Source organism: Oenanthe melanoleuca, chromosome 21 (assembly GCF_029582105.1).
Source record: "Oenanthe melanoleuca isolate GR-GAL-2019-014 chromosome 21, OMel1.0, whole genome shotgun sequence".
NCBI lineage: Eukaryota > Metazoa > Chordata > Aves > Passeriformes > Muscicapidae > Oenanthe > Oenanthe melanoleuca.
The window spans coordinates 1,428,104-1,449,939 of NC_079354.1; the positions used below are offsets into that span (position 1 = coordinate 1,428,104).

Here is a 21,836-nt window from a genome sequence, read left to right on the forward strand (position 1 = left end):
GCTGGACAGTGACAAGTTTGAGGGAATTACCTGTTTCTAACATTGGTGTGCTGAATGCAGTGCTTTGATTAGATTGTAAGTATCACAAATTTTGAGCTGTCTGGGTGGGAAGTTTGCTCTTGGTTTAGAAATATCTACTACCCTGCAGAACCAAGTGAAGAATGAGATTGAAATTATTAATTTGACTGTTGAACATCCAGTTGTTATTAGCTCTTTTATCCTAAGGAATCTCTCTTTTCATCCTAGGATAACTCTTTTCTCCTCTTTGTTTTAGTCATCATAGGGCTCCCAGTACAAACTGAAGCATGACTGAGGCCCACATAGGCTCTCTCAGAGTCCCTGAGAGAGCTCTGGAAGCTAAAAGCAAGACCAGTGTCCCAGATAGTGGGACCATCTTCTTTCCTGTGGTGTTCACCAAACAACCTCATGCACTTGGGAATGCCCTTCATCCCATCTGAAAAAAATGCCTGAACAAAATCCCTCAGTCTCTAATTTCTTTCTGCCTTTTTATTTGAGGAGTCAAATAAAGATGGTTTCTCAGCAAGAATCCCATGGAAGGAAGGAATGAAAGAAGGAAGGGAAGGATCACTAATCCCAAAAACCCAGATGAGGTCAGTGGTACCAGCAGAAGATACAGAGTACCACTCTGGTAGCCTCAAGTGCACCTGAATGCTCACACTGCCTGTGCCCCCCAGAGAGGAGCAGCAGAAAGAAATGAAACAACTGCAGATGAAGAGGGCAAGGGGTTCAGGAAGGCTCTAATCTCACAAACTCACAGGAGGGGGGGATGAGGTGAGAAGAACTTGTTCTTATTTGCTAAGAAATGGAAGGTTTGTCATAAGTAAACTTCATTAAAGTGCTTGAGCACTGCTGTGTTTCTGCTGACGTGGCACTTGGTGGTGCTTGATGGACTTTTGGCTGACCCCAAATTTTAGGAGCCTGAGTATCTCTCAGTTGCAGAAGTTGGTATCAAAGTGCAGGAATGGCTGGAAGTACACTGGTGAACTGCAAGACTCATTCATCTTTAAAAAGAGAATTTTCTTTTGCATTTCATATAACTCTAGGTCAGCAGGTTCATGCTGTTAAAAAGATCCAGGAAAGTAGAAAACAGACTTGCCACTATAAAAATAGTTTAGAAGCTTCAAATTTGCTCTGTCAGTTCCCATGTCAAGAATGGAAATGTCTTAAAAATTCTTGATTCCTAATTATTGGAACAATATTAAAAATGTTGGAAGTTGAAACAGACACCAAGAGGGACAACTACACTCCTAACATAAAAAGTTTAAAACTGGCTGGGATGAATCTATGATCCATGTCTATCTGCTCTGTGTTCTACCAGTAGGTGGGGGTCACTTGTCTGTATCTTTTGTCTTACATGCTGGAAAAATAGGTTTTTGTTGTCCTCCACTGACAAAGTTTTCAGCCAAGCCCTGATTCCGGCTCCTCTTTGTCTCTGGTGTCACGAGTGATGCTCCCAGGCTGGCATGTGATGCTCCCTGGCTGGCATGTGCCTTGTGCTTATCTGAATTGCTCACAGCCCGTTAATGCTCCTCTGGCTAATTACTGCCTCTTTAATCATTTGCAATCAGTTTGTGTACTCACTCTGTTTTACGGCTTTTAGTGTGTTTGCATAGGAAAATGTGTTTCTATGAAATGCTTTGTATGGAACTGTTTATAGTAGGAAATAAATACAAAAGAGCAGTTGTGTCCATCCTAGGAAAATCCTCATGTGCCAGAAGCAAAACATCCCAGAAGATACTGGGGATACTCCTGTGAGCTTCTCCCTGTGCTGAGCTGTGGTTCAGTTTGTCCTGAATTGGGACAAGAGGAACATAAGAATTATCTACAACTTAAAAATCACTGTGATGTGAAGCCTTTTCTTGTATTCCTGGGGCTGGTTTGTTAGCATTCTTCACAAAGCTGTTTGGATGTGCCTGCTGAGCTGGGAATTGGAAATTCATAGACTCCCAGAATCCCAGATTGGTTTGGGCTGGAAGGGACCTTAAAGCTCACCCAGTGCTCCCCCTGCCATGGCAGGGACACCTTCCACTATCCCAGGTTGCTCCAAGCCCTGTCCAGCCTGGCCTTGGACACTGCCAGGGATCCAGGGGCAGCCACAGCTGCTCTGGGAACCTGTGCTGGGACCTCCTCACCCTCACAGGGAAGAATTTCTTCCCAGTATCCCATCTAGCCCTGCCCTCTGGCAGCGGGAAGCCATTCCCCCTTGTCCTGGCACTCTTGTCCACAGTCTGTCTCCATCTTTCCTGTCAGCTCCCTTACAAGAAAGCTACTGAAAAGCTGCAGTTAGGTCACCCTGGAGCCAAACTGAACAATCCCAATTCTCCCAGCTGGGAAAGCTGCTCCATCCCTCTGCTCATCCTGCCCTCCTCTGGACTTGGCCGATGTGCAGCAGTTCTGACAGCATTGGGCACTTTCTGTCACAAATACCAGCAGAAAAACCAGAGTCACGGGCACAGCGATGCCCCGGTGGGTGCTGCTGCTGGGTGATTCCTTTAACCGGCTGCTGTGGGACAACTGGAAGAGCCAAAGAGCAGGAGGATGGCAGGGGATCCTCTCCAAGAGCCCTGCTGCAGACAAATCACCATCTTGCTGTGCCCCCTTTCCAGCATCCTGTGAGGAGTCTCGCTCAGTGCTAGAGGGAGCAAGACGCGGAGGTTCAGTTCATTACACTTCTCACATTTAATGAATGGCTGCTGTCCCAGCTCCGCTCCCGGCCCGCCGCTGCTCTCAGCCCTGTGCTCCTGGTGCCACCTCGCGGGTGGTGCATCTCGCACCTCTCCGCCTTGCTGCCGGTTCATTTCGCAGCATGATGCGGGGCTGAGCAGACACGGTCTGGGGTGGAATGGCAGCACAAAGCGCCCACCCGTGAGGCCAGTGCGAGGCAGCAGCGCAATTAGCGATAGAGGTCAATTAGCCGGAATCCGGCAGCTTTGGGTCCAACATTGGTGATTTGTGGCGCTGCCTTCCGCAGCCTCCCCAGCCTTCCCTCGCGGACACGCCGCTCCCGGCGCTTCGCCGCTGCCGCTTTTCGATCCCCAGGCTCAGCTTTCCCCGGGACCCCTCCGTGTCCTCTCCTCGCCCTCCTCCTCCTCCTCGAGCATCCCGCGGGCGGGCGGTCACCTGACCCGCCTCACGTGACCCGTGGCAGTCACGTGGCCCGCGCCGGTGTGGCGGCCCCGCGGGGATGTCCCGCAAACAGGCGGCCAGGGCCCGGCCCGCCGCCAGGAAGGGCCGCCGGCCCCGCCATCCCCCCGCCGCACCGGCACCGGCACCGGGACACGGCGGCGGCCTCGCCGGGCAGCTCCGCGCCCTCGGCCTCCAGCTGCGGGAGGTGCCGGGAGATGGGTGAGCGCCGCGCCGGGTGTCCGCAGCAAGGCCGGGGCCGGATATTCCCCGCACATCCAGCGCTGGAGGCTGAGGGCTTCCTCCTCCCGTGTCCCGGGAACCAGGGCTGTCATTGCTCCCCGTGTCCCGGGAACCAGGGCTGTCATTGCTCCCCGTGTCCCCGGAACCGGGGCTGTCATTGCTCCCCATGTCCCCGGGAACCGGGGCTGTCATTGCTCCCCGTGTCCCGGGAACCGGGGCTGTCATTGCTCCCGTGTCCCGGGAACCAGGGCTGTCATTGCTCCCCGTGTCCCGGGTACCGGGGCTGTCATTGCTCCCGTGTCCCGGGAACCAGGGCTGTCATTGCTCACTGTGTCCCGGGAACCGGGGCTGTCATTGCTCCCCTTGTCCCGGGAACCGGGGCTGTCATTGCTCCCCATGTCCCCGGGAACCAGGGCTGTCATTGCTCCCCTTGTCCACGGGAGCCAGGGCTGTCATTGCTCCCCGTGTCCCGGGAACCGGGGCTGTCATTGCTCCCCGTGTCCCGGGAACCGGAGCTGTCATTGCTCCCCTTGTCCCGGGAACCAGGGCTGTCATTGCTCCCCGTGTCCCGGGGGCTGAGGATTTTCCCCACGGTTGAAGTGGGCCCTGTGCTCTGCAGGGATGAGGAGATCCCCGCTGTACCCCTCCAGGATCTCTGCGGTTCTGTAGAGCCTGAGGGCTCGGCCAGTCCCGGCCCTGGTGCCCAGGGGGCCGAGGGCTCCATTGTCCAGCAGTGGAAGGTCCATAAATGTTCTTACGGAACACTTTCGCCCTTTTCTTTTCTATGGGGTGAAAGTGTAGTAAACGTTTCTGCTGAGGAGTTGCTCAGTGGGGCATTGCTTTGTCTGTGAGACAGTTTGGCCCGGCAGTTTTACCGTGACACGATCACTCAATCCCAGCCATTCAAAGCACAGGGACTGAGCTCTCCTTGCTAAACTGGGCAGAACGAGCACAGCCCCTGTGACCCCGAGCTCCTTCTGCTGCCTCGCACACACCCCCTCCTCATTTCCCTCGGCAGGAACTGCCTGTTCCGTGCCCTGGGGGACCAGCTGGAGGGGCACTCCCGGAACCACCTGCAGCACCGGCAGGACACCGTGGAGTTCATGGTCAGGCAGCGCGGGGACTTCGAGCCCTTCGTGGAGGATGATGTGCCCTTTGACAAACACGGTATGGGCTCATCCTGGGGGGCATCATGTCGTGGGATTGCAGCCCCTTACCAACCAGTTCCTCATCCCAGAACTGCCTTAGGGCTCCTCTCTAGTTTTCAGAAGCAGGGATTTTACATTTATGGCTGTTGTGATGCTGTGGGAAGGTGAGCTGTTTAATCCACATTGAATTTGTCTTGGAATTTATTTAAATTTAGGAGAAACTTAGAGAGACCAAAAAGGCAAGGAATAAAAATTAGATGTTTTCAAAGGGAACTCAAGAAAAATTGTCTAGTTCTCCTTGAGTATTGGTGGGTGTTTGGCTGATGTGGTGAGTGGCTGATTTCTTTGGCATTCTTTCTCCTTAACACTCAGTATTTCCTCCTGGGAATTAAGGGGAAGATCCAAAACAGAGGCAAATACCACCTTTGATGTGCCAGCTACCATGCAGATGATGCATGAAAGTGGTTTGGTCACTCAGTACGTGGCACTCCTCCTCCTGAGCTAACAGAGCCAGTGGCCTTGCTCAGTCTGAGAGTGCAGTGCCTTTTTTTGAGATTTCTGTGGTCATTTAAATGCATTAACTCATGTTGCAGCCGAATTCTTGCCTCAGCACTCACTATTTCACAGATGGGATTTCCCTCCCAGAATTTCTTGGGCTCATGTTGAAATCTCACCCCTTGTTATCTCTCTGTTGATTTCTGAAGTATCAGAAATTATGTTTCAGGTCTTACAAATGTTTTTTTCTCCTTTAGTTGCCAATTTGGCCAAGCCTGGTACTTTTGCTGGCAATGATGCTATCGTGGCCTTTGCAAGGAACAATCAAATTAATGTTGTTATTCATCAGTTCAACGCTCCACTGTGGCAGGTGAGAAACAAGGCTTCTACATTTTGACCTGTTTTTTTCCTGAGGTATATCAAAACTGTGGAAAATTCCTGATTTATTGAAAAAGAGCAGAAGCTGCAATGATCTGGGCAGGTGCAGAGCTGTGCTTGGTTTTTGAAGAGAGGGAACACTCAAGATTTTGTCTAGGAGAAGAGAGAAGGAAAGAAAACAGTGAGTGCATGAGAGATGACTTTGAGGAGGCAGAGCAGCTTGTTTTACTTGGGTTTTAAGCTGTGCCATGCTCTGTCCCAAGAAGATCAGGCTGCACTTGAGCTGAGTTTTCTGATAGGAATCCCAGAATGGGTCAGGTTGCAGGGGACCACACTGGATCATCTGGTCCTGTCTCCCTGCTCTTGATGCTGACCAGCCCCAGCTCCCTCAGCCTTTCTTGGCCAGGGAGATGCTCCAGGCCCTAAATCATCTCTGCAGCCTTCACTGGCCCTGCTCCAGGAGCTCCCTGTCCTGCTGTGCTGGTGAGCCCAGGGCTGGACACAGAGGGGCAGGGTCACTGCCTGACCTGCTGCCAGTGCTCCTCCCAGTGCACCCCAGAGCCTCCTGACCCCCAGGACATCCTGCTGGTTCAAGGACAGCTCACTGAGCATGGGACCACAGGGACTTTGTGCAGAGATGCTCCAGCAGGTCACCCCTGCCTCTGCTGGTACTTGGGGTTGTTCCTCCCCAGGGCAGGACCTGAATCTGACCTTGTTGAACTTCAGGCAGTTCTTCCCTGCCCATCTCCAATCTGGTGAGTCCTTCTGAAGGGCTGCACAGCCCCCTGGAATTTGAGCTAGGCTTAAGGAAACCTGCCCAAAAAGATTCAGGAAGATGGAAATGAAGGTAGAGCAGGGCATGCACTGTATTGGAGTGAAACTCCCATCAGTTCTGCATGAGATGTGGAATGCCAAGGTTTCTGAGAGGTAGAGAAATGAGGTTTTAAATTTTAAAACTTAAAGTGGTGTTCAGTCAGCTCCTGGAAAGGTCTATGTGGTGTGGTTTCCTCTGACAGAGGGGCACTGAAACAAATAATCCATCAGGTCCCTCATTTTCTCTTTATTGTTGTTTTTCCATGGCAAGTCCACACTGGAATGCTCAATCTGCCTGGTCATTGAGCAAGTGAGAACCTGTATTCAAGTCAGGATTGTTTCTGGCCTCTATTTACAGACAGAACCAATGAAGCATATAGATTAAACAGGGCAATAAAGATAAAAAAACCAGATGAGAGCTGTCAGTGACGTCTTAAATACATTCAAAACATCACGTGAATTCCTGCACTCAAGTTTAAACTCATTTCTAGGCAGCCATGGGCAGTGGGACAGGTGGGGGAAGGACCTGTGCAGAGGCAGTGACCTGCAGGGGAGGTCACAGGAGTGGTTTTCCTGTGTTGTTCCTCAGTGTTATAATTTACTGAGATTTTGATGTCCTTGTGACAACCTTGGTTCTTTAATCTCCTCTCACTGACCATGTTAAGGTGTCAGTACAGAGTTTGTGATCAGGTTCTGTCTTGCCTGAGCAATGTTGTTGGTGAAGGGTTGTCCAAGGCCCTTGAGAATGGTGTGAGTTAAGAGAACTGTGAGTAGTTGCAACATCATGAAAAGCTCTTTGCAGGTGCAGCATGGAATTTTTTGGTCTTTGAATACCCCTTAACCCTTTTGATAGTGACTGTAAATTACAGAATTGTTAAAGTTGAAAAAGACCTTTAAGATCATGGAGTCCAACTGCAGACTCAAGTTAGCTGAGATTTATAGGGGTTTTTTTTGGCTTTTTGGATAACAGGCTGGCTTTTTTCCCCTCTGTTTTTAATCTGCAGCTCTCTTTTACTTACCAGTTTCAGTGTGTTCATAGAATCAGAGAATCCCAGGTTGGTTAGGGGTGGGAGGGTCCCTAAAGCCCATCCAGTGCCACCCCCTGCCATGGCAGGGACACCTTCCACCAGCCCAGGGTGCTCCAAGCCCTGTCCAGCCTGGCCTTGGACACTCCCAGGGATCCAGGGGCAGCCACAGCTTCCCTGGTCACCTGTGCCAGGACCTCATCACCCTCACAGAGAAGAATTCATTCCCAATATCCCATCCAGCCCTGCCCTCTGGCAGTGGGAAGCCATTCCCCCTTGTCCTGGCACTCCAGGCTCTTGTCCACAGTCTCTCTCCATCTTTCCTGTCAGCTCCTTCAGGCACTGGGAGGTCACAATTAGATCACCCTGGAGCCTTCTCTTCTCCAGGCTGAACAAGCCCAATTCTCCCAGCCTTCCCTCATGGGAGAGCTCCTCCATCCCTCTAAATCAATTTGGTGGCCTCCTCTGGGCCCACTCCAGAGTGAAAAGAGGCTTCTCTAATGAGCTAAATTGGCTAATTTTCAAATCTTTCAAGAGCTTTGGGATTTGTTAGATACCTATTCAAGCTCTGGCAGAGGAGAAATGTTTAAAATAAATCTTACCAAGTTTCAGCAATTGAATAATTTAACAGGATAAAAAGCAGGAGTTAAGTCTAACCAAGTGTTGAGTTGGAGCCTGAAGTTGAACAAGTATAAAATAGATGAATGGAGAATTATTTGTTGGAAAACCTGAAGGCATTAGTGCAGCACAGAGTGCAGACAGGGCTGAAAGGTGACTTGGTGTGTGGCCTGGGAGCTGAGATAAGGCAATGCACAGACGTAAAAGGGTTGGGAAACTGGAGCCCTAAAGCAAAGAGTTCTGGTCCTTGGCTTGCTGACGTCTGCTCCAGGAGGGTTGTTGGGTCTTTGAACTTGGGCTGGCAGGTCAAGCCAAGCTGGTCTGCAAGTGCAGTGGGATTTTCTGCATTCCTGGCAGGAGCTGGAATGCTGTGTAGCTCTTATCTAACAGTTTGAGACACTGATAATCAGGGTAGGAGCTGTAGTCCCATCAGTACAGATAATACTCAGAGCAGGAATTCTGTGGAAACTGCTGTAAGCAACATTTGATTGTTAACAGTGTTCCTGAATAGAGTTAATACATTTTCATGGATTTGCTTTCTCTTAAAAACAAAACACAGCTGTTTGGAATGCTGTTAAAACAGCATCTTGCCCCAGCTGCAGATCTAAATTTACTTGGAGTGACTGTTTCCACTGTTGCTGTCACCTGAGTGGCCTCTCTTCCCTCATATTTGAGGGTAAAATGACATGGTACATTCCCTGGGAGCTCTTGCTGAAGCTGGTTCTGGGAAGATGATCAGAAAACTGATAGCTCCTGTGGAAAGTTCAGGAAATAGTTCTGAGCTTTCCACAGGAATATTTTCATTCCACATTTTGTTTGTTCTGATGTAACTGCCCAATATTTTACATCTGGCTTTCAAACCTTCTTCACTTCCTGTTTCAAACACTCCAGCGACCACGCACTCGCTTCCTTCACGGTGTTAGCAAACAAATGAATTCTCTGAGAGTGCTGAATGGGCTGCAGATGGTGATTTGCAGTGTGCTTGCTTTGTTGAGATCCGGGGCACGGACAGGAGCGATGCCAGGGAGCTGCACATCGCCTACAGGCACGGGGAGCACTACGACAGCGTCAGGAGCAGCGGCGACGACTCGGAAACGCCCGCCTGCCTTCGCATGGAGGTGGGGTGGGGCAGCTGCTCACACTCACGGCTGGTCCCTCTCCCTTGGGTGGGGCAGCTGCTCACACTCACGGCTGGTCCATCTCCCTTGGGTGGGGCAGCTGCTCACACTCACAGCTGGTCCCTCTCCCTTGGGTGGGGCAGCTGCTCACACTCACAGCTGGTCCATCTCCCTGGGGTGGGGCAGCTGCTCACACTCACAGCTGGTCCCTCTCCCTTGGGTGGGGCAGCTGCTCACACTCACGGCTGGTCCCTCTCCCTTGGGTGGGGCAGCTGCTCACACTCACAGCTGGTCCCTCTCCCTTGGGTGGGGCAGCTGCTCACACTCACGGCTGGTCCCTCTCCCTTGGGTGGGGCAGCTGCTCACACTCACAGCTGGTCCATCTCCCTTGGGTGGGGCAGCTGCTCACACTCACAGCTGGTCCCATCCCCTTGGGTAGGGGGGAGAGCTGGGTCTCTGTGCTGTGCTGGGACAGCAAAGCCCTCAGGTCGCTGTAGCTCGTGCTGCTGGTTCTCCTGGGAGGGGCTGGGAAGGAGATTTCATCTTCTGGGCTGGGAAGGAGGATTTCATCTTCTGGGCTGGGAAGGAGGATTTCATTTTCTGGGCTGGGAAGGAGGATTTCACCTTCTGGGCTGGGAAGGAGGATTTCATTTTCTGGGCTGGGAAGGAGGATTCCTCCTTCTGGGCTGGGAAGGAGGATTCCATCTTCTGGGCTGGGAAGGAGGATTCCATCTTCTGTGCTGGAAATGAATCTAGAACTGATGATGTGATATGGGATGTCTGGAAGCAACCTCATCTGAGTGATGTAATCATGCACTTGAAATGGAAAAACAAAGGGAAGAGAGGAAAGAGGTGGAAATGAAACAGCTGGATGTAGTTGTCCTCTTCATATCTCCCTTTCTGATGTTGAGGAGTAATTGTGCTGTGCTTGGGGTTCTCTGCACACAGCTGAGGTGTGGTATTGCATTAAAAAAATCCATTTAAAAGCTTGTTTATTGTGATTCATGATGTTGTAGTACACTGGAGTTTGTTCAGCAGTGCAGGAGATGTGGGAAGCTCTCAGTGATGATAGTTTCCATTACAGAGTTTCCAAGAGGGTTTGGTATGGGATGCTCCTCAGAAAAGTGTGCCATGATAATTAGTTTTATTAGGATGTCAGACTTTTTTGGATTGCATGCTTGTGTGATTTGCTGGGTTCTTCTTCAGATGCTTTGCAAGAAGGATTCAAATAAGGCAGAGAAAGTGAAGCCACAGAAGGGTGACTCTGAAGATGAGACTGAAGTGGAGGAGGAAGATGCTGTACAAAAAGTGTGCAATGCTACTGGGTGTTCAGTAAGTACTGAGGAGCCTTTCTGTGCTTCATGTTCAAACCTGGAAGTAGTCCTGGGAAAAATTCATCTTGTACAAACTTGAGTACCACAGCCACCAACCAGGGTGCATCTTGTCCTAGGATCCACCCTTAAGTGCAGGTGAAGTGCCAACTTTTTTGTGGATGCCTGATAATTTTGGAAGGTTTGTCTTGCAGCTTTCAAAACATCGTGTAAGTTCTGAAATGCTTTGGGGGTGTTGAAGAGCCCAGATAACTGGATAATCCATTGCTCTTGGCTGTTGGCCTAGAACAGAAAGGGCCAAGAGGGAAACTTACAGTGCAAAGAGCATATTCCTTTTTCCTGGTATCTTCAGAAATTTAAGGTTTTCCCCCTCACCCTTTCAGAAATGAAGCACAGACCAACTCAATGGTCATAAAAGCAGCAGCCTCCTCTCAGTGGTGCAGGTGTTGTTAAGTGAATGTAGGTCAGAGATTTGAACTTATTCAGTGTTCTCCTTTCCCTTTTGTGGACAGGACACAGATTTAGTAAGCCACATTCTGGAAGTGGAGGACTACAATGTGGAATCTGCAATATTTGCCATCCTGCAGATGAAGGAAGGGGAAGGAATAGGTGAGTGCTCAGTTTGTCTCCTGGGGCTTTGGGTGACCATGATGTTGGTGTTGGGGACAGCAGCAGGACAGGTGGGGTTTGTGTGCTGCTGGAAGATTGTTAGTGAGGGCAGCTTCAATCCAGCTTCCAAAAAGCCCCAGGACTTCTGGGAAAAGGAATTGGCTGACTGTGACAGCTCCTGGGTCTGAGAAGAGCCTCTGCTGTTGGCAGGTACTGAGGAGCAGCAGGAGCCCCTGGGCAGGGAGCAGAAATCCTGCAGCAGGACACTGTGGGAAGAGAATGGAACTGGTTCCAGAATCTTTGGAAATCAGAGCTTGCATCAAGGTGAAGCAGAAAAGGCCAAGGGACGAGCTGGATCCAGGGAAGAGAACCGAGGCAGCAGGAGCTCAAAGGTGTGTGAGGGGTTTGGCAGCAGGGTGAGCACCCTTCAGTGACTGGGGGTGCTTGCCATTGCTTACTCAGCAGCTCTCTTCTCCTTTCTGTTACAAAGAGCTTCTGCTCACTGCATTTTGTCACTGCTGCAGCTGTGATTGCTCTGCCACAAACATTTCCTGGTGACATGTGGCACTCTTCCCAAAACAACTTGGAATAAACTCCTGATAAATAGTTAGGAATGTCTTCTGGCAGCTGCCTTGGTATCTGCTTGTCTCCTTTATTACTTTTCCCCAGCTGAGCAGAGCGTGTGTGGTTTGAACTTTGTGTTTTCATCCTTCCCTTTCAGGTAGCCAAGAAACAAAGGAAGAAGCAGCAGTGGCTGGAGAAGAAGAAGCAGCAGGAGGAGAGGCACCGACAGAAGGTCCTGGGCAGCAGGAGGGACAGTGCAGACACCAGGACAGACACAGACCCAGCCAAGCAGGTCACCCTGGTGAAGGCCATGGCAGCCCTGAACATATGACTCAGTGCTCTGATGAGTAAAGCAAATAAAACTGATGAAGACAAAATTCCCCCAGGAGAATTTCCAGGCACTCATGGTTATCTTAAAATCCATCTCTGCTGGGATTTCCAAGCACAGGAGAACTTCCTTTTCCTTTGCTTGTCAGGAGGACAATTGCTCACTGATTCTGCATCAACCTGTGGTGAGAAGAGTTTAAACTTAACAGGAAGTAGAGACTGTAATATTGGAGTTATATGATGACAAGAACTTTTTCTTCACACAATGGTGTCAGATTTGTTTTGACATCTCTAGATGTGCCTGGTTTTGTTTATTCTTTTTATTTTATTTGGTTATGCCTGGAGGAGCTTTATTTTACCTTGCTGCCAGGGAAAGTTTAACAAATCTCAACTCAGGAATATCTCTGGTGGGTCTTTTTTCTATTTAAATTCAAATAAAATAAGGCAACAGAGTGCCAGAATCCTTTCCAAAGCAGAGTGTGTCAGCCAGCACTGTCTCAAACATGACATTCCTCTTTTGTTTGCCATGCAGGAATGCAGTGACAAGCACTAGGACTGCTGGCATTGCACTGGGCTGGTTCAGAAGTGATGAATGAATACTTGGAGAGAGATGGGAGTTGCTGCATCCATGCTTGCTGAGGTTTGGGATCAGCTCCTTTAAGATGAGACAGGGAAAAAAAAAAAAAAACCAAAACAATAATCCCAGTGGACTCATGAGAATGCAGAGCTGATTCTTCCAATCTGGTAAAATGTGACAGGAACAGGCTTGAAGTTTCTGGTGAGTGTTGTTACTTGGACACCTGGAATCTCATCCCCTTTGCCCTGTTCCAGAATTTTTGGGCTACTCCAGGGCTTTAGTCCAAGCCAGGAGCTGGAGAGGTGTTATTCTCCAAATGAAATTAGTATAGCCAAAGGACCAAGAGTCCTGGGAAGGAGCTCCCAAGCAGCAGAGATCCTGGGGAAACCTGCCTGTTTCACTTCATAAATCAAACTTTTTTCAAGGGTAGGATTTTTTTCATCTTAAATTTCATTTTGGTGAGGTCACCAAGTAGGATGTACAGCTTGACTCTTGTGATGTTTTCCACTGTAGGGCTGTGAGTTTGGATCAAGGTGGAAGGACTGTGGGACTCAGCCTTTGATTTATGGCTCACAGTGTTTCTGCTCCACTCAGGTTTTTGGGCTTGTAGCAAGCACTAAGCTTGAAGAAAGCACATGTGCACTTACACACAGGAGACACATCATCAGCCAGGGCAGAGGTGAAAGGGATTTTTTTAAAGTGAGTGTTGCCTTTGGAAAATTTGTCTGTGCTTGAAGTTCATAAATCAGCATGGAAATTCAATTTTTTTTTTCCTGAACTGCCAAGAACTGGGCTGGTACTTGGTGTGCTCTGCTGTTGTTACTTGAAGAATAAAAAGAGGAGCTCTCCTGGAAGAACTGGAGGAATTCCTTTCAGTAATTTTTACAGCAGTGAGAAGAGAGGTGAGTCACAGCTTAGTGCAGGTTCCTCCAGGGGGTGGTAAGTTGTGGCAGCAGGTTTGGCAAGGCAGTACAGGTGACAGTGTCACCTGTGTCCTGCCCTGTCCTGTATTTTGGTCTGAAAGGCAGGTGTGTTCTGCAGGTTTGTAAAGATAAGAATTTGCATTTGTGCACTGTGAATAAGAGATTTTAAATTGTTAAATGAATTGGGCTTTTGTCCTTTGGAGCCAGAGCTGATAAGAGATTCCTTGTGAGCTGTGAAGGGAATTGTCCTGGAGGCTGAGGAGGGAGCTGAGAGCTCACCCATGGTGTGCAGGATGAAAGGGGGGTCTGCAACAGCACCACAAACAGCAGAGGGAGAGACTGGCCTGCAGCTCGTGGCCTCTGATACATGGAACAAAATCTGGGGCTGAAAATGCTGTCATTTCCAAGTGTGACATGATTAAAATAAACTCTTAATGTGCTGGGCTCATAAATCCTGACAAACCAGTAAAATTGCCTTTATCTTTGTGCCTGCACAGCCATTCCATATCCAAAGATGTTAAAACTGATTTTGTCTGTTTCATGTTTTTCCCCTTGCAATTTCCATCTTCCCAATGTATTTATTTTTTTTTTCTTCCTGGGGAATCTTTGTGCAACATTCTTCACAGAACTCAGTTTATGCAGTGACTTTGCTTTGTAAACAGGTCATGGATTTTTCTGGAAGGAGGAAGGGAGATGAGAAATGAGCAGAACACCATGATTCATCCATGGTGTGTGTTTACTCCTTGGTGGAGCTGAGTGCTCCCTAATCTGCAGGCCAAGGACAGACAATAAGCACTGGATATTCCCTTGGGCTTTGAGGAGGATGACTGTTTTTAGCTGCTGGCTGACAAATTTGGGGGTGTTTTGGCTGTTGCTGCAGCAGGGTCACTGTGAGCCTCCCAAGGGTGAATACACAGCAGGAGGATGTAGAAAGCCACTTTCCCTGCATCCTATTTCCCACCATCATCTTCCCTGGACTTATTTTCCCAAATCCTGCTGTGGGATGTCCTGTGTGGTGGAGGTCTTGGCAGGAGGTTTTGGATGTGTGGGGCAGCCTGGGGTCAAGTCTGTGCATTCCAGGTGCATTCCCAGTACTTGCCTGAGCAAAATGAGAGAACTTGAGGGAGAACAGGAGCCACTTAGTATAAGGTGTCCCTGCCCATCACAGGGGAGTGAGATTGTCTGAGGAGTCTGTTGTTCCATGACCCACTTCCTTCCTGGGTGTCCTGGCTAGAAAACACCATTCTGTGTCTTACTGTTTCCATCCTGACTTACCTGGGCAGGGGGAAAATGCAGCCAGTGTAAAATGCTTCCCAGAGTGGATGAGATGCAACACTGGGAGTGGAGGGAGATCCTAAGATCTGACTGGAGGCAGAGCTGAGCAGAGGCCATGCTTGGTGGTTTTCTTGAGTGTGGGGCTTTCTCAGTGCCCAGATACCCCCTGCATGTGGGGATGCTCTGTCCCTCTCCCTGTGTGTGCTGGGCATTGTGTTTTGCTCTCAAATACCTCCTGGCATCAGGTGTGTGGTTCACTTTATTTAGAAGCAAAATAAGGTAAGTGGCAGGGAAGAAAAAATGCAAGTGATATATGATGGAAGGCTGGGGAAAAGAGGCTGCTTGTGCCATTTGCTCAAGGAGAATTTCTAATTAAACTGCTGGTACTGAACAGTCATTTAGCAGATATGTTCTGGCAGAGATTGCAGCTGATCTGTGCTGCTTTTTGAGGAACTCCAGTATGGACAGGGACTGAAGCAGGGGAGGAAATCCCCTCAGGGCTGGTAGGGAAACTGAGGCAGGGAACAAGGATGCAACTTGTGTGGGAATCAGAGAGATGCTGAGAAAAGGGAACTCAGCTCAGCAAAATCTCTTCCCTCCTCTGGCATGGGCCCTCTGCCTTATCAGCTCTCTGGGCTAATTGGAGTAGTCTCCTGGGATGGTGTTAATTGGCTAAACCAAGATTTGCACAATTCAGGATTTTCTAAGTCCACAACAATTTTATCACAGGTGAATAAGGTGAATTCCTGTTCACAGACTGGCTGAGCTCCAATCAAAGCCTCTCCACCTCAGCCCCTCTAGCTGTGGCAGGATCCCTTCTCCAAATGGGAAATAAACCCTCCCAAGCCAAATGTCTCTTGGGAAGCTGTGGGTTTTGTTTCATAGTATGAAAACCACAACTCTTGCAGCCTAGTTTAGTGCAATGCTCCAAGGAGGTGCAGTATCTGAGCCAAAAAAACAGCATTTGGAGGCTTTGTATGAATGGATTTTTACAGCTGGATGTCCAAGCAGGAGGATTAATGGATGGTTAAAATTCACCCAGAATTTACAAAGGGAGAGTGATTCAGTTATCCCAGCCTGCAATCTGTCTGGGATATCCATCCTTTTGGTGAGGATTTGATCCTTGATTTACACCCTGCAATCATCAGTTCCTGGGCAGTTCCTTCCTCACCTCCCATTTCTGTGGAAACCCCAGGATTCCACATGGCTGGAGGGGGTGGCAGGGCCTGATTCCTGGCTGACAGCTGGCAGAAGCACAGCTGATTTCTGGGCTATTTCCTGGTGCCATTGATTTCAGCTGTGGGGTAATGCAGGGTGGGAATTCCAGCTGGGCATCTGTCCCTGAGGAAACACTGTTTGTTGCTCTTTCTGGGGTTTTTTTTCCTTGCTGAGCCCCCCTAAGGTGGTTTGGAGCACAGAGACCTGCTGGGGTGGGCACCCCAAGGCACAGAACCTGGGGATGCTGAAGTGGGGGGAAGCAGCCACTGCCTGAACTGCCTTTTCCTAAGGAATGTGCTCAGGGTTGTTGCAGAATTGTGCCAAAACATTCTTTTCTGGTGAGAACTCTGTTTTGTTCAGCACTGGGTGTGAGGCAAGCTCCTGGCCATGCTGTCACAGCAGAGATTTAGGGGATCACAGAATATCCCGAGCTGGGACCCACAAGGATCATGGAAATCCCAGCCCGGCCCTCCCACTCCACCGTGCCTGCCCCAGCCCTTCCACCAGCCTCCGCTCCTCAGAAAAACTGGAAATTTTCAGAGCCTGGAGGTTTTCAGGCCTGAAGCTACGTTGAGGCAGTTCAGGGGTGAGTTGTGTCACCTCTCGAGTGTCATTTTTGCCGAGTACTTCAACAGGGGAACCTGTCTGGAGGTGAGGGGTGGTCGCTGGGCTCAGCGGAGTCACGGCACGCTGCGAACCGGTGCTTTGGGCTCTCTGGTTTTATTTTGGAGCAGCAGGAGGGGATTTGCTGTGAAGCAGGAAGCGGAGGGAGCGGACAGGCTGCCGAGGGGGATGCTCCCCACTCCTGCCTTGCTTGGCCGTGCCGGAGCATCGCGGCAGCGCTGCTGCCCCTCCCCACGCCGTGACCGCAGCGCTGCTCTCCTCGGCTCCGAGACCCCGAGGAGACTCGCCAGGGCTGGGAAGCGCTGCCGGCGCCGTCCCTTGGGCGGCTCAGCCCGGAGATGCTTTTGCAAAGGGAGTTTTTGTTTCAGCAGCGCCCGGCCCGTCCCCGGCAGCGGGCGCGGCGGCGGAGCTGAGCCCGGCGGAGCTGAGCCCGGCACAGCCGCGCCGCCCTCTCGCACCTGCAGGCGCCTCGCTGGCACCACGTGCCCGACCCTGCGGGGACCGACAGCGCACCTGAGACCTTCCCCGAGCGCCCCGGGCACCGGGAGGGTGTGGGGAGGGGATGCCGAGCACTCACTGCAGGTGGGGATCCCAGCGAGGGGCTGCGCGGGTCCCAGGCGGCAGCGCCGCGCTGCCAGCTTGGCAAAGCAGCAGGCTCGGAGCACGCAGCACCTGCGGGAGGAGCACAGCCTGGGCTCGCCGCGAGTGTGGCACTGCTGCTTCTGCCCCAGCTGACACCAGCGGGGTGGGAAGAGCCTCCAGCTCTGCGTCCTCCTGCTCTGGATCGCCCAGAAGCTTCTCTGTCCTGCCCGTCCCACGCCAAGCCTCTGCCTCCCCGTGCGAGCCCTGCTCCCCATCCTGCCTTCAGGATCGCGGGTGCCATCCCCCGGGCCGGGCAGCGGGCACTGGCACCACCCTGCTGACTCCCGGAATTAGGGGTGACCACTGCCTCCCTTCCCTTGCTTCCCGAAAACCTGATTCCTTCCTGCTGCTGCCAAGCGCCTGGGCTGCGTTTTGCAAAGCTTCAGCGAGGTCTGCTGGGTTTGTGCAGAGCCCCGGGGTTACCCCGGGGCCAGCGTTAGCCCTCTGGGGCCAGCGTTGCCTGTACCGATCCACTGAAGCCCTCGAGGTGCCCAATCCCGAGTAGCATCCATGGGCAGTCAGGTTTCCTACGGTGCTTCCCTCGAGTCCTGGTGTGAACGCGCGTGGGTGCTTCCCGTGAGCTGTGAACACACCTAGAGTGACCATAAAATGCGATTGGTTTTTTTTTTTCCTTTAAGTTATATGCAGAAGTGAGACCTGGGGAACTGGGGAGGGAAGGAGGCTCTGCTGGGAGTCTCCCTGAGGACTGCACAGGAGTTCGGGGATGCACTTACTGCAGGCAAACAGCATCGTCAGCACCAGCAGGACCTTCATCTTCCTCTCACCTGGGCCTGGGCGGAGAAACAGGAGCCAGGCTTAGCCAGGCAGCGTGGCCAGTTTGGCAGGAGCTGCCGTGAGAAGCTTCCTTTGAAATCGGATCAACCCCCAAAACCTGGAGGGAGGAAAGCGGCTGTGCCCCCTCCCATCAGTGTTGCTGCCTGTCGGCCGAGCGCGAGTGGTTTCTGCGGCTGCCCCAGCACCTGAGCATCCCCCACCTCCTGTCCCACCCCTCCAACATTTTCCCCACCTGTCCCTCCGCTTGTGGCCCCATCTCATCTCTCCCCGCGCAGCGCAGCCTCCAGCCGTGCTCCATCCGAAGCGTTCATCGCATTTTCCCTGCAGGCACGGGCCGCTCCCGCTGCCTCCCCCCAACATCCCCCCGCATTTTTCACCCCACAGCAGCGGGGTGAGGAGGGGAAGTGCTTACCAGGGATCTTCCTCGCTGTCAGTCTGTCCTGCCGGGGAGAGATTTCCCTCCGTGCTCCGAGCTCCGAGTGGAAGCTCCGGAATGACTCGTCTGTCCCAAACAGGGAACGCTACGCCCCTTCCCCTGGCCAGCCCCCTCTCCCCTGGGCTGCAGCCTCGAGTGACGCAGGGGCCGAGGAAAACTTCTGAGAAGTTTTGGAAAGTCTTGGAAAGTTTTGAGAAGATGTTGATTATTTACGGGGATTTCTCTCCCTGCCTAGCTCTCAGAGGACCGGAGACATTGAACAAGAACACTGTTTATTTTATTTTATTAAGTTACAGCAGCTCTGGTGTGGTCAGTGCAGGGATGAAGGGCGATCCCAGCCCCACATGGCAGCTCTCAGCATCAGCAGAGTTTGTTGGGGTAGAACTGGAGGTGTTTGCTGCAGCATCAGCACAGTTTGTTGGGGTAGAACTGGAGGTGTTTGCTGCAGCATCAGCAGAGTTTGTTGGGGTAGAACTGGAGGTGTTTGCTGCAGCATCAGCAGAGTTTGTTGGGGTAGAACTGGAGGTGTTTGCTGCAGCATCAGCACAGTTTGTTGGGGTAGAACTGGAGGTGTTTGCTGCAGCATCAGCAGAGTTTGTTGGGGTAGAACTGGAGGTGTTTGCTGTAGCTGCTGAGGTTTCTCCTCAGGCACACAGCCAGGCTGCGGTCGCACTCGCAGGACAAGTAGGAGCACCGGGAGCCAGATCCTGCAGGATGAGGGGAGCCCAGGGTTAGCCCTGGCTTTGGGGGTGACACCCCCTTTTCCAAAGCCCTACTCACTGCAGGACAGCCGGCTGTGGTGGCAGCTGTAGTGGTAGATCCGTGTCTTGGCATCGCAGTGATACTTCTGGAGGCTTTGGTAGCAAGTATCGTGCAGCTGGCAACATCTGCACAGGAGATCAAAGCTTTAGGGGATGGAGTTTTCTCCACTTTACCCCACAAATTTCAAAATGTTCAAATATTCAAGAACATGTCAGTGCAGGGGGTTTTAAAGTGGATTCTCACCTGTCTGTGGCATCCTTGGGCTGCCCCTTGCCCCCCAGGCCGCAGTAGCAGCCGTAGAAGCCGTAATACAGGAGAGCACTTTTCCCTGTCACCTTTGAGATCATCTGGTGCAGCTGCAGGAGATTCCCATGGGCTGGGGACAAGCCTGGAGGGGGGAAATCAGGGAGAAATCATATTGATTCCCTTCCCCTCAACAGCAGCTCCATCCCTCCAGCCCCCAAATTGGCACCAGGGTGGTGATGTCTTAGAAATTATAATGCAAGGGAGAGGAAATATGTTCCCAGCTTGGCACAGGAGAATTGTTGTGTGTCTGGGAGAGCTGGTGATGGGGAGAGGTGAAGAAATCACCAGCCTGGTCCTAATTTCAATGGATGTAAGGCACAGAGAGCCTTGGGACAGAGAGAGGATGCTTACCCCACACAAGCAGCACAGAGAGGCCGAGGAGAGAGTTCATCCTTCTGACAGCTCTGGGGGAGGAAACCAAACCATTCTCTGTTATACCAAGCACCTTCTTTCTTTCCTCATCATCCAGGAGCAGGGGTTCTGCCTCTCTCCAGGGACTAGGAGCAATGAGGAGGGTGAGGATGTGCCTGTTGTTTCAGCACAAAACACCAGGGATGGGAATCAGATGAGGGAGGGGTGGGAAAAAGCAAAATCAGGAGAAAGGGAGAAAAATTGGAGGGATATTCAGGCCTCAAGGGGTGCACCCACTGCTCTTCTATCTGGGCTGGAGTCTGAGGCAGCATCTCCTTCAATCCTGCTTCCCCAGCATGGCACTTGCTTCCTGCTTGCACTGCAGTTTCTGGTGAAAGGAGGAAAAGAAGGAGAAGCAATCCTCCATCCCCTCTTACCTTGGGAAGCCCTGCTGCCTTGCAGTGCCCTGCAGCCCACTGGGCTTGCTTTATATGCTTTGCTCCCACCTGCCTGGGGCTCCTTTGGCCCAAATCTCGCTGACTGGGTTTCCCTGCAAAGGAGAAGGTGCCATCTTCCCCTTTTCACAGAATGTCAGAAATCCCCAAACGCCCCAGCTCTGTACCCCACGCCTGGGGTGGGTGCTGGGTGGGATGAGGTGGAGAAGCAGCATCACTTCCAGCCTGAGGAGGAAGCAAACACGCTCTGCCTCGGTCAGAGATGCCCAAGGATCTTCTCTGCCCTTCCCAGCACCAAGGAGCCACACTGGGGGGGAAAAGAACAGCTCTGGCTCAGGCTGGGCATGGACACAGCAAATCTGGGGTCAAGGAGGTGTAAGGTGGTTCAAGGAGAGTTATCACTTCTTAGAGGAAAGTCTGTGGGCAACACTGAAAGCATCTCTAAATGTGCAGCTCCCAGAGACAGGAGGGTGGGCAGACACTGGATGATTACACCCTCACTCACCATGAGAAAACAGAGAAGCAAAATTAATATTCTGTGGTGAGAAAGTGCAACTTCCCTTTATTTCTCTCCTTGTGACTTTTCCACCCCCTCGTTATGCCCTCAGTCATCAACTGCCCTCCTCAATTAGCACTTGCCTAATGTAAGTGATTAAGGCTTTGAAATCTTCCTTCCTCTGTGGATGATTATTCTTTAACCTTTATTTTCACGAGTCATGAAATCCCAAACTGATTTGGTTTGGGAGGCACATTAAGGAAGGAAGGTGATCTGTCTGTGTCTTCTGTCTTACATGCTGGAAAAATAGTTTTTTATTGTCCTCCACTGACAAAGTTTTTTCAGCCAAGCCCTGATTCTGGCTCCACTTTGTCTCTGGTGTCACAGGTGATGGTCTCTGGCTGACATGTGCCTTATCTGAATTGCTCATAGCCCATTAATGCTCCTCAGGAAAATTGCTGCCTCATTAATCATTTGCAATCAGTTTATGTACTCATGGGCCATGCCAGTCAGTTTTCCTGGTTTTAGTGTGTTTGCATAGGAAAATGTGTTTCTATGAAATGCTTTGTATGGAACTGTTTATAGTAGGAAATAAATACAAAAGAGCAGTTGTGTCCATCCTAGGAAAATCCTCATGTGCCAGAAGCAAAACATCCCAGAAGATACTGGGGATACTCCTGTGAGCTTCTCCCTGTGCTGAGCTGTGGTTCAGTTTGTCCTGAATTGGGACAAGAGGAACATAAGAATTATCTACAACTTAAAAATCACTGTGATGTGAAGCCTTTTCTTGTATTCCTGGGGCTGGTTTGTTAGCATTCTTCACAAAGCTGTTTGGATGTGCCTGCTGAGCTGGGAATTGGAAATTCATAGACTCCCAGAATCCCAGATTGGTTTGGGCTGGAAGGGACCTTAAAGCTCACCCAGTGCTCCCCCTGTCATGGCAGGGACTCCTTCCACTATCCCAGGTTGCTCCAAGCCCTGTCCAGCCTGGCCTTGGACACTGCCAGGGATCCAGGGGCAGCCACAGCTGCTCTGGGTAACAAATTTATTGCTCCACATTGGGACAGACATGTGAATTACAGTTTGTCTATGGAAATACTGAGGTCTCAGGCAAATGTGGCTGAGGTGTGGGATGCAGAAGTGCTCCCCAGACTTGGCAGTCA

General features: G+C 51.1%; 3 protein-coding genes across 4 annotated transcripts; 1 reads left to right on the forward strand and 2 right to left on the reverse strand.

Moving 5' to 3' along the window:
* Nucleotides 1-3,176: 3,176 nt before the first annotated feature.
* OTUD3 (OTU deubiquitinase 3) lies at nucleotides 3,177-13,847 on the forward strand. Its single transcript, XM_056508309.1, has 8 exons — nucleotides 3,177-3,366; nucleotides 4,406-4,554; nucleotides 5,288-5,400; nucleotides 8,860-8,982; nucleotides 10,189-10,314; nucleotides 10,826-10,922; nucleotides 11,133-11,314; nucleotides 11,644-13,847. Exons 1-8 carry the CDS (start codon nucleotides 3,206-3,208, stop codon nucleotides 11,815-11,817), a joined length of 1,125 nt encoding a protein of 374 aa, XP_056364284.1. The 5' UTR covers nucleotides 3,177-3,205; the 3' UTR covers nucleotides 11,818-13,847.
* A 2,660-nt stretch (nucleotides 13,848-16,507) lies between these two features.
* Nucleotides 16,508-18,393, reverse strand: LOC130261662 (phospholipase A2, membrane associated-like). 2 transcript variants are annotated; one of them, XM_056508126.1, is made up of 5 exons: nucleotides 18,280-18,393; nucleotides 17,807-17,863; nucleotides 17,539-17,665; nucleotides 17,008-17,102; nucleotides 16,508-16,922 (listed from the first exon to the last, which is right to left on the reverse strand). In XM_056508126.1, exons 2-5 carry the CDS (start codon nucleotides 17,844-17,846, stop codon nucleotides 16,795-16,797), a joined length of 390 nt encoding a protein of 129 aa, XP_056364101.1. In that variant the 5' UTR covers nucleotides 17,847-17,863; nucleotides 18,280-18,393; the 3' UTR covers nucleotides 16,508-16,794. The 2 variants fall into 2 exon arrangements, with proteins under 2 accessions (XP_056364101.1, XP_056364103.1); XM_056508128.1 differs by having other exon boundaries at nucleotides 17,807-17,920; nucleotides 18,280-18,387.
* Nucleotides 18,394-18,673: 280 nt separating this feature from the next.
* LOC130261732 (phospholipase A2, membrane associated-like) lies at nucleotides 18,674-19,893 on the reverse strand. Its single transcript, XM_056508263.1, has 4 exons — nucleotides 19,723-19,893; nucleotides 19,309-19,453; nucleotides 19,084-19,190; nucleotides 18,674-19,010 (listed from the first exon to the last, which is right to left on the reverse strand). Exons 1-4 carry the CDS (start codon nucleotides 19,760-19,762, stop codon nucleotides 18,889-18,891), a joined length of 414 nt encoding a protein of 137 aa, XP_056364238.1. The 5' UTR covers nucleotides 19,763-19,893; the 3' UTR covers nucleotides 18,674-18,888.
* Nucleotides 19,894-21,836: the final 1,943 nt, after the last annotated feature.